The 11620-nt window shown below is 47.1% G+C and overlaps 1 protein-coding gene across 5 annotated transcripts in view; it reads right to left on the bottom strand.

Moving 5' to 3' along the window:
* Positions 1 to 354: 354 nt before the first annotated feature.
* SLC25A48 (solute carrier family 25 member 48) overlaps positions 355 to 11620 on the bottom strand; it is a 55725-nt gene continuing 44459 nt past the window's right edge. For 4 of the 5 annotated variants that reach the window (XM_040444528.1, XM_040444529.1, XM_040444524.1 and 1 more), the window contains exon 6: positions 5893 to 11547. In XM_040444528.1, coding sequence (XP_040300462.1) covers positions 11114 to 11547 — 434 coding nt within the window. In that variant the 3' untranslated portion in view covers positions 5893 to 11113. Of the gene's footprint in view, positions 793 to 3888; positions 4019 to 5892; positions 11548 to 11620 lie in introns of those variants that run through there. The other variant, XM_040444526.1, reaches the window with a different exon arrangement.

Genomic DNA, 11620 nt, shown 5'->3' with positions numbered 1-11620 from the left:
TGGTTCTAGTGAGAGAGAACATTTAGAATAACGAAACCATTCTGGAAACCAGGCTGTGGACAAAGTACTTTGTCTTGTTTTGTTCTCCGTGTGGAAATAGGGCCCAGAGAACGCCCATCCCAGCACGCTCACTAACGCCACTCTGAGGCGCCCTGTCAGCACGTGCCACCGGAGTCAGGTGCCCTCCTTGCCCACCGGAGGCAGCAGGGCATAAAGAAGCATGACGGCCATCCTTGGTTTCTCCTCTCACCTGTGCGGAGTGGGTTCTTTGGGCCAGCACCATCTATAGAGATCTAAACAGAGGGAAGAACGAGAGTGGCCAGTATCCTGCGGAAGCCAGGCAGAAGCATCTGATTCGGTAATGACCTGAAGAGGTCTTCAGTGTTTTTATTTGGAAACATGCAGACAGTTGAGCTCCTCCATGAGCTCCCAGTGAGTGTAACAGCAGGCATGGGGACAGGGCCGATCTTATCCTGCTTTGTATTGGGGCCAGTGGAGATCTGAAAGAGCTGGTGGTCAGTCAGTGGTCCAACGGTCCAACAGTTCCTTCCCAGGCAGCAGGTGAGTGGCCGCAGCTGGGAGGTAAGGAGCAGAGTCCTCAGGAAAGAAGGGATTCTGAGGTCGGCGCCGATGGCTGAGGGCCCACCTGACCCACAGCACGGGTGGAAGAGAGGCCTTCTTTCTCTTAAGTTCACTACTGAGGAGTCTAGAGATGCCATGCCTCCAGCACCAACTTGTAGCAAAAAGAGGCTCTGGTCAGATGACACCAGCTCTGGCCAGGTGACGCTGGCCCTAGGGGAACAGGATGAAAAATAAGGCTTTCATCAAACCCAAGTTATCAAGCAGGATCTAAGGGTCAACAATCCATTGGGAAAACTGTGTATATGAAGCAAGAGTTGGCAGGGCATCACCATGAGGGCAGATGTGAGGGGCTAGGAGGTTGTCTGAGGTCATCTATAAATGCTCAAAAAAAGGTATTATAGGAAGAATGTATCTTATTTCCTGGGAAATGGACTTTCCAGGATTTAAAAGTAGATCCATGAGGTGTAGAGCAAGAATGTCAAGTCAGGAGGCAGACCAGCATTATTCCAGGAAGCTTCTGGGATAGGAGATCCTGGTGGGACGGTGGGGATGGCCCAGGTGGACTCATGGGCTTCCAACAAACCTAAGAGCTGACTTTCTGAGCAGGGTTGGGACCCCACTTCTACCACCCGGGGTCATCTTTCTCATGTTGTCTGAGTCTGGTACTCCCTGAGAACAGGTCAAACTAGCCGCATCCCAAACAATGACCTCACGCCCCACTTACTGGATTTGCCATTGTCCTTGGTTCACTCGTGTGTGTGAATTGGGGGAGAGGATAAATGAAAGTGAAGTGTTCCTCCTCCAGGGGAGTTGGTGGGGGCTGAGGGAGAGCTCTGCCCCTGCCCCTGCTTGTTAGAAGGAGGCCGTAGGTACTGTGGTTTGGATGCTGCTCCGGTGGAGTGTAGACAATGGAAACCATTCCATGCCATCCTACCACCTGCACCCAGGGACTCAAGATGGGCACCCTCCTGCCACCGATTAGGGACCGTAGGGCTCTGCGGTTCTCTAACATACACCACCTCTCTCTGCCCCCCGTCTAGATCACAAGGGAGGCACTGGTTTCCAAGTCTTCAAAGAGTAGATGCTACTGCTGCTGCCTAGAGGACCTGCCCATGATCTCAGAGCTACTCAGCAAATTCAAATCCAGGGCTCGATAAAGGACCTTGGGGCTGTTAGGTTAGAGCAGGAAGTTGAAACAAACTGAAGGCTTGTTCAAGATGAGGCTCCAGAAAAGTCATTGGGAAACCCCTTCTTCCACCCGGGGGGCCACAGCCTCCTGTCTCACTCCAGCAGAGGCAAGGCTGACACACATCTGTGCCTCTTGTACCGTGAGAGTACTTCCGGAAAGGGTGGCCTCCAACTGGGGTGGTCGCTGCTCTGAAAGGCTAAATCCAGGATGATCAGAATTTGGCTTGCTAGAAACTTCTTCCTTCCTCCAGAAGTAGCCAACCACCAGGGCGGTCACAAGTTGCCGGGTGTGACAGCTCAGGCAAGCGTCCAGCCACTCTGGGATCTGCCAGGTCTTGGCACAAAAACCACCTTGCTGCTGAATATTTAATGACATGGAAAAAAATGGTCTTGAACTATTAAATGGGAAGGATGAGTTACAAAATATTGCAGAAAATAGGTTATTTTCTTGTGTTCTGTTTGTATTTTCTATTTTTTCTGCAATAAAGAGGCACGGATTTTATGATAGGATTTTTTTTTTTTTGAAAGCTATTTTCACCTGTTCAAGGTGGAGAACAGCTGATATCTGAGCAAAGCTTTACGAACCAGGCCGTTCTTCTTCCTCGCCCTGGACAAAACCCACTCAAGACGTTTAATTATGCAAAATGTGTTACTACTCTTTTCCTTTTGTAAGAGAGAGCCAAAAGCCGGAAGAGCTGTGAATGTGGGTGCTTTAGTGAAAAGCTAAATCATCTGATGAAGCCGGCATTCTAAGCCTTGTCCTGGGCTCAGTCTCATCGGCCTGATCCATCACACCCTTCCCCTGGGTCTAGGGTCTGGGCCCGTCCACGAATGCTAGCAGGCCTCTGCTGGCCCAGGGAAGGCAGCAGAGAGGACTGTGAGACCTTTCTGACAAAAGCCATCCTTCTTGAGAGAATTCGTAGTCGCCAAGGCTGAAGCAAAATGGTTTCTTGTTGACTAGAAAATTCAGTGACTCGTTCCACCTTGTCTTCTCAGCTCTGCAGGACACCAGTGTGGAGCCAGAGAAGGAGAAACAGGGAGGAAAAGAAGGGGAGGAGCTGAGGGGACGCTGGCACTTGATTGCCCGTCTTCTCAGTGATGTTTCTGAGGGGCCATCTGGGTGTCGGGCTCTGCGTGAGGCACCAGTGACACAGAGGCAGAGACACGGCGGCAGCTCTCCCAGGACTGCACGCTGGCTGAGGAGTGAGGAGAGTCATCAGCAGGTATGATGCAAGGGGATGTGGTAGGGGCTGAGAAGGGGCTGTTGGGGAGCGCCTACAGCAGGCACAACTCATCTTAGTGGAGGCATCGGGGCAGGCTTCCTGGAGGAAGAGATTTCTTGACCAAAGCCCAGATGACAGAGAGGAGTTGGTAAAGCCAAGGACAAGAGGAAGGGTGTGACAAAAGGGGGTCAGGCAGGGACAGCATGTGCAAAGATCCAGAGGCAAGAGTGAGAAAATTATTTTAGGGTGCTGGTGATGACGGGTTAAGGACTAACGCTTTACCTAAAGGGCAATGGGGAGCCACAGAGGGCATGTGACTGAGGGAGTCACTTGGTCAGGTTTCTTTTTTTAGATCCCTTGGGCTGTAGTGATCTTTCTGCAATGAGAGGGGGAGAAAGAAAGAGGGGGGAGGCAGGAAACAAGGACAGAGGCTGTCCTCCAGGGCTGTGGGAGCCCGTCGCTGGCTCTCAGACTCACGATCTGAGTCCAGTAGGAAGATGGAGAGATGGTGCCCTGTGGCAGGGGGTGGACACTCTAACTTAAGGCCTCACTTCTGGGCCTGGGCCACTGAATTTGTATAATAAAGTGAAACACACTTCCCTTCAAGGGTTGTTGAAGCTGCTGGATGGGAAAACAGATGGGCGAGTTACTATAAACAGGGAAATTCTGTGCCCATCTCAGTTCGCGAGCACCCAGCTCACCACCAGTCACAGGCGAGCATTTCAGAAGGGCTTTTTGATGACAAGAAGGTTGGCCACCGTAGCCCCAGAACTCACACGGATCAGAGAGGAAACAAATGGCAGGGATGTTTCAGAAAGTCACAACGTGTTCATGGCAAAGAAGACAGGGTCAAGCTCCCAGGAGGTACAACGGGCTGGGAAGGAAGCACACTGACCTGGCGCTCAGGGGCTAGTCACGGCGTGGTCCCCGCGGATTGCCTGCAGCGAGAACTCATACCCGAGGAACATGGCGGCGCTCATGGGGAAGCCGCGCACAGCGTTCACGGTGATGCCTCTGAAAAACACCTTTGGCAGAAGGTAACGTTATCACAGGGGACTGACCTGGACCCTCTGCAGGTGCAGAGAGGCTGGGGATGCTGCCCACTTGTCCCAGGCTGGACTCCACAGAGCCCAAAGGGCCCTTACAAGCCAAAACCACCCCGGATGCCCCCTAGTCATGCTCCTGTCTTAACCCATGTCACCTCTGATGGGGTTTCTCCTCCCAGGCCTGGTACACATACAACTAAATACTGTGGTCAAGCTGCTGACCATGAACACCCACATACACTTGTTTAATTGCTGCTATTTCTCATGTATGTACCCCCACACATGCACGCACACGTGCGTACACACACACACACACACACACACACACACACAATTCTCTGGAACCTGGAAATCCAAGCTCTGCACTCCACTCACTGTGCAATGGTAGACAGAGCACCCAGTCAGGACCAACCATTTTGACAGGATGTCCCCCAAGAGGCAGAGTGGGGAAGAACTCAGGCCATACTTTTCAGACACTAGGCATGAAGTTGAGACACAGCTTTGCCATTTAATAGCTCTTGCTTGGGCAAGTAGCAAAGTCTCTAGAACTCAACTTCCCAGATATAAAATGGGGGTAATACTATTGACTTGATATGGCTGTTGAGGGAATAAACGAGAAGAAGCTCTTAAAGCGCTTGTACAGTACCTGCCATGGACCTGTTGACTATCTCCATCATCATCATCATCATCATCATCATCATCATCAGTAGCCATCTTTACACAGGGTAGCACTCAACCTTAGATCATTAGTACAAGTGCGGAGGAGTCCTGGCCTGGCCTGTACTGATGAGTTGCTTAACTCAGCCTTTTATACAAGAACAGGGTATTTGTATTCCATCCCTAGGGCATATGATAAGATACTTCACTTCCTCCCTGAATCTTCCCATTGAGTAGATCTGATCAGTGTGATGTAGTTCCAGCCCTTGCCTAGTTTAAAACCTCCTGGGGGCGGGGAGATAGGCCCCATTTGGGAATAATTACAATATAATCTAGAATGTGATGAGAACAGCTAAGGGATTTGGTGAGGGGTGCGGTGGGGAGGAGTGGTCCTTAAATGTCTTCCCTAGACAACACATCTAAAGGAAGCCCTACTCAAAATTTTTTTTTAACGTTTTTATTTATTTTTGGGACAGAGAGAGACAGAGCATGAACGGGGGAGGGGCAGAGAGAGAGGGAGACACAGAATCGGAAACAGGCTCCAGGCTCTGAGCCGTCAGCCCAGAGCCCGACGCGGGGCTCGAACTCCCGGACCGCGAGATCGTGACCTGGCTGAAGTCGGACGCTTAACCGACTGCGCCACCCAGGCGCCCCAAGGAAGCCCTACTCAAATGTAAAGGACCCAAGAACTGTCAAGCCTATGATATAAACCTGTTATCTGACCCCTGTATATTTACCAAGTGTAATAAATAGAACTGATACTGTAATTTTATGGAAGGAGAAATCCAGCCCTGTTATATTTCCCCAGTTTTCTCAGCTGTCAGGCACTGTGGTTTCAGGGTAGGTACAGGCCTCTGTCATTGGTCAGGATGTCAGGATGTCTTTCTGCAGGAGAGGCACCTGCACCTTGGCCTTCCATGGCAGCCTGCAAGATGTAGCTTGGTTGTGAAGGGGAGAGAATGGCTTCTGTGAACTTGGGGGAAGCTTTGACCCTCACAGAGAAGGGAGGTGATGGACAAGGACCCCCACAGGTAAGCAAGTGGCTGAGCCAAACCCTGGAGTGATGCAGGCATAAGGCAAGGAGGACCCTTTAACATCAGGGCTGCTCTTTGACGTCTAACCTTTCTGGAATTCCCCAAGCTCACCCACAGTGACTGAATAACAGCAAGGAACTGGCTGGAGCTCCGAGAGGAAAATTCCGTGCTGGGTGCAACAGACACTCCCCTGTGGGCCTGGGCTTGACTCTGTTCTGTGAGGCTGAGCCAGGCAGGGCCCAGCTTGGAATGTGGATCTCCTCTCCCACAGTGCTGGGCCCTGAAGGAACCATGGGACTCTTCAGACATATGGACATGACCTCCCTCCAGCAGCCATGCTTTGCTCTGCTGTAAGGCCCGAAGATGGCAAAGCACACACCTGGTGGCTTTTATCCCAAGCTTTCTGAATACAAAACCACCAGACTGAGTCCTCATGAAGCCTCAATAGTTCCACACTGCCCAGTGTCAAGTCTACACCCTTTCCTGGCCTGACAAGACCCCTTTGCTCTGGCCCTGCACTTTATCTGGGCTGCCTCTTATACCTGACATTCTGGGTAGGTTAACAGCCTGTCATTCCTCTAAGGAGCCAGCTCTTTCCCACCACTGGGTATCTTCTGCTCCCTCTGCTGGAATGTTCCCCAAACCTGGCTATACCTCTAGCAGTCTTCCCATGGGCACCCCAAGCTGGACTGTGGCCCGTTGTCTTCTGTGCACTCAGCATCTCTGTTGTCACAACACTTCTCACACTGTCCCTAACCACCCGTAATTTGTCTGTACCCCCATTAATAATCCCAGTCAGGGCAGTGAGAGCAGGGCTACGGTGTGGTTTGCTTCAGAACTTATCATCTATACTCCAGCATCTACACTTCAGAACCCCCAGCATCTATACCTGGGAACCCTCAGCATCCACACCTTGGAGCCCCAATCTACACCTTGGAACCCCCAGAATCTATACCTAAGAACGCTCAGCATCCACACCTTGGAACCCTCAGCATCTACACCTTCGAACTCCCAGCGTCAAATGCTTTTCTTGGCCCAGAGGGTCTGTTATAAGTCTCAATAAATGAATCAGTGGATGGATGAATGGATGGATGGACACACGAAAGAATGAACAAATTCCTTGTTGTGAAAAGGAAACAGTTCCAAGCTGAAAGAGGGCTGGTGGTGGTAGTGGTAGTGAGGGATTCCTAGAGTGGAGGGAGGGTTCCAGTCCCCAGATGGCAGAACCAAAGGGCAATCAACTCTGGTGCCTCAGGAAACTTCTCTTCCTACAAATATTCCTCTCCACCTCTCCTTAGGGAGGCATAGAGACTGCCTAAATATTCCTCCTCCACCTCTCTCAATCCACTATCACAAACCCCCTCAACAACAGCCCTCTCTGTGCAGCTCAAAGATGCCAAGTCGCTCCTCTGGCCTCCTTATTTCAGATGGTAGCTCTCCAAGTGTGAGCAACGGCCCATGTGGCCCATGACGATCATCACAGCAGGCAGAGTAGACCCAAAAGTCTACTTCCAGAGCTTTCTTTTTTGATTTGGGAATGCCCCCTAAGTCCTAGACTTCTAATTCCCTTTATCAAAAAGGGAATGCTTTACTGGTAGTCATTAAGTGAGTTACAAAGAACTACCAGATATGGGTACCGTCATCATTATTTTACTCCATTCTAATTCTTTATTTTCACTGAGTTCTTCTTCCATGGTAAAATGGGAACAGGCTGGCTTACCATGCCTCAGTGAGTGGCAGTAAAAACTATTTGGGAGTGGGTGGCCCATAGAGCCAGTGCTACAGCCATCTGTCACTGGGGACACCCCTTAGGCCCCAGGAAAAGTCATTCCTCTTGCTGCCAGAAATCTGGTTGTGAGACAACCCAACTGTCCAGGACTGTGTGGGATGTTTTCTTCATGTTACGATTTCTGTTTATATGCAAACACATAATACAAACATATATAAATATACCTATCCACATATATTCTCACACTGGCTGTGACTATTTTTGGGATATATTGTAAGAAACTCATAACAGTGATTATCTTTGAGAGAAGACTGAAGACCAAGGAGGGACATTTAGACAGTATATCATCTTTTACCTTTTGAAGCTTCCTATGTTCATATATTATTCATTTTTTAAATGAACTAATAAAAATTAAAAAAATTAATTTCAGTCAATGAGTGGTTAATCAAGCTAAATATGGCTGCCTCTGTTTAAAACCTGTCTCTGAATATAAACTGAACCAAATGCTACTGAGATTAAGAAATCTATAATCTGACCTCAGTTGCCTTCCCAGACTTTGTTTTTAACAGAGCACAGTAATTTTTGGAGGAAATAATATCAGCAATATATTTAGCCTCTATAGACTTTATAGAATTATAACATAAATATTTTGATACATTAACTTGAATTTTTTGAAACATTAATAATAGCAGACAAAGTATCTCAAATAAAGAAGCATCCTATGCGAATGTCTCTTATGTGTCCCTCTGTAGTTGACTGAATCACAAACTGTGCTTCTACTAAAATAATACAAAAGACAAGTGAAGTGAGGATTCTAGGAAGGTGGCAGAATAGGAAATGCCAGCCAACTGTTTCCTTACCTAGATAAAATTTGCACTGATGGAATCTGTCTGATGTAACTTTTTTGAAATTCTACAGTTTGGCGAATCCTTACAACTTCCAGGAGAAGCTTTGCACAGTAAATATGGTTAAGTGCAGTCAATTTTAGCTCTTAGCAAGGTAGCAGCTACCCCTCCCTCACCCCCCAGACCTGTGGCAGGCAGCTGGATTTATGCTGGAGGAGCAACCTGCACACATAGCTTTTGGAAGCCAGAGTGGGCAATAAGGACCCTGTTCTCCAAATATTAGAGATCTATGTTTTGATCACTGACTGCTGCTTCTGATCACAGAGGTGTAAACAGGGAGGTAGTCATTATTGTTTCACTGATGCAAACCCTTCCTCCTCTGGCTGATGACCCTTTCCCCCTTGGTTTTTCTCTTTTTCCTCTTTGGGAGATAGACATTAAAGACTATGACATTAAAAAGGAACTGCATGTATGGGGAAAATTAGAAAGTAACCGTGCATACCCAAAGAAAGGCTCAGAAAAGACGTGAAAAGACCTCGAGTTTACATTTCAGGCTGATCTTTGGCATAGAGACCGCCTAAAACAATTACAAAAATGTAACAATCAACAAAAATAACAAAAGACACCAAATCTGATTTCCAGAGTTAACCCATTATTAGATTCAAATGTCAGGTTTCCAATAAAAAATAACAAGGCCTCAAAGGAAACAGGAAAGTATGGTCCATTTAAAGAAGAAGAAAAAATAAGTCAAGAGACATTGTCCCTGAAAAAGACCTGACAGCAGATTTACATGACAAAGACTTTAGAGCAAGGGTCTTAAAGATGCTTGAAGACTACACGAAAATGTGGAGAGAACCAAGAAAATAATATATGAACAAAAACAAAAACATCAATATGAAACAGAAAACCCAGAAAAAACCCACAAAAATTCTGCAGCTGAAAATACAATAACTGGAATGAAAAATTCACAATAAGGATTCAAAGGTATATTTGAGCAGGCAGAAAAAAGAATTAGCAAACTTAAAAATATGACAACGGAAATTATTGAGTTTGAGAAATAGAAACAAGATTGAAGAACAGTGAAAACAGCCTAAGGGATCTGTGGGAAACTATCAAACAAACCAATACATGCATTGTGGACATCCCAGAAAGCAAAAGGAGACAGGGGCAGAGAATATTTGGAGTAATAAAGGCTAAAAACTTGCTTAATAAAGGCCAAAAACTTCCTAAATTACTTCCTAAAAACTTCTTAAATTTGATGAAAGACATGAATATAAACATCAAAGAAGCTTAACCAACTCCAAGCAAAATAAACTTAAGGAGATCCAAGCCAAGACACATTATAATCAAACTTTTAAAAACAGGAAGATAGAAGGAACTCATTACATACAAAGAATCCTCAATAAGTTTACCAGCAGATTATTAATTAGAAACTTGAAAGACAAGAAGGCAGTAGGTCAACATATCCAGTGTTAAAAGAAGAAAAAACAGTCAATCAAGAATCCTATATCCAGCAAAACTATCCTTCAAGACTGAGGGAGAAATTACGACATTCTCAGATAAACAAAAGCTGAAGGAGTTCATGATCACAAGACCTACCCTGCAAGAAATGTTCAAAGGTGTCCTGGAGAGTGAAATGAAATGGCACTAGAGAGTAACTTGAAGCTGTATGAAGATATAAAGACCTCAATAAAAGTAAATACATAGAGTAATGTCAGTATCATGGCAGTACAAGATGTCCCTGTGTTGACCCCACCTCAACAACAAAAACTGGACATCCATCCACAAAGACAGGTGCCTCTGAGGGAGTCATGGGATCCAGGATCACATGTCAAGTACCCCAGAGTCCTGTCCCTCTGTGTATCAGGTACTAGGCAGACAGACCTCAGTACTGCCGGTGGAACCTGCAGCAGCCTATGTATGACCTGGCTCCAGCCCCCTCAGTTGCTGTCTGGGAGCACCTGGAGAACACTGCCTTGGTTAGTCACCTACTGACTACTACTGACTACTGCCTTTGTGGAAGTCCAGGTTTCCAGAGAAGTTCTAGCACTCCACTGAAGCCAAATATACATATACATATATATATAAGTATATGTGTGTATATATATGTGTGTGTGTGTGTGTGTCTGTGTATGCATACATATACATGTACATGTAGATGTATGTGCAGACAAAAGAGGCTTTGTGGAAGTCCAGGTTTCCAGAGAAGTTCCAGTACTCCATTGAAGAAAAAAAAAAAAAATTATCTATCCATCCACATACATATATACATATATACGTATGCATATATTTGGGGATGCGACACATATAAGCAAAGACCCAATGCTCAGTAGTGACATTTGCACTAATTAAACTAATACTAAAGCCAATGACAAGTAGCTCTTTTTAAATATACTGTGTTACGCACGAAGCTAGGCACTTTTTGTATTTCACTGACAAATATCCCCCTTGTTCACGGTAGGGATGATTATCCTTGGAAAAACAGAGGCTGAGCAGTGAAGCAACTTGCCTGGATGTTCCCCCCAGCTCAGGCTGCCAGGCTGCCTTTAAACTCGAGTCTGCTGACTGGAAGAGGCATGGGTTTAAATGAGCCCTTTGGGTGCAGGGAAGAGGAAAGAGAAGGGAGACAAGGCCATGTTGGAGGCTGCCTCATAGTTGAGACCAGAGGTGATGGTGTAAGGACTCAAGTGGGATGAGAGAGAAGACAGACCAAGTGACCAGACACTGGGAGATGTGATGACTCAGGTAGCTCTGGGGCCCCCAGCTTGCAGGAGAGTGAGGCACTGAGCAGTGAGTGAGGAAGCAGCTCTCAGCCTATCCCTATGAAAGAGAAGCTTTGGTGACACACAGATGTGGGTCTAGGCCCTGGCTCTGCCATGCACCAGCTGTGTGACCTCAGGTAGGTTACTAGTCCTCTCTGAACCTCTGTCTCCTCCACCAGCCTGCGGCAAGGACTAAATGAGACAAGAATCTCAAGTCGTGCTTGATATGGTAACTGTGAGCACTTTAGTTTCCTGATTCCCCTCTCTGTAACCTCACATACCCCCCAAACGTCTGGCCCACCTTCCAGGGACTGACACTGACCCCGTATGACTACTGTGGGGCTTACTTTAAGACCTTCCTTCTGGTAACTCTGGGAGATACAATCCAGGACACCTTTGTATTTGTTTAAATAAACCCCATCAGCTTGGAGTCGACTTTTCACGACATCCATAGGAGTCGCTGTCCCCCAAGAAATTGCTCCTGTAAAGAGAGAGACAAACAAGTGTCAGGGACTGGCTGGTTGGGATCTGGAGGGGACGTGGCTCCCTGCCCA

Source organism: Herpailurus yagouaroundi, unplaced genomic scaffold (genome assembly GCF_014898765.1).
Source record: "Herpailurus yagouaroundi ecotype Mexico unplaced genomic scaffold, PumYag 192, whole genome shotgun sequence".
Taxonomy (NCBI): domain Eukaryota; kingdom Metazoa; phylum Chordata; class Mammalia; order Carnivora; family Felidae; genus Herpailurus; species Herpailurus yagouaroundi.
The sequence above is the reverse complement of the archived record's forward strand: the minus strand, read 5'-3'. Positions and strand labels throughout refer to the sequence as shown.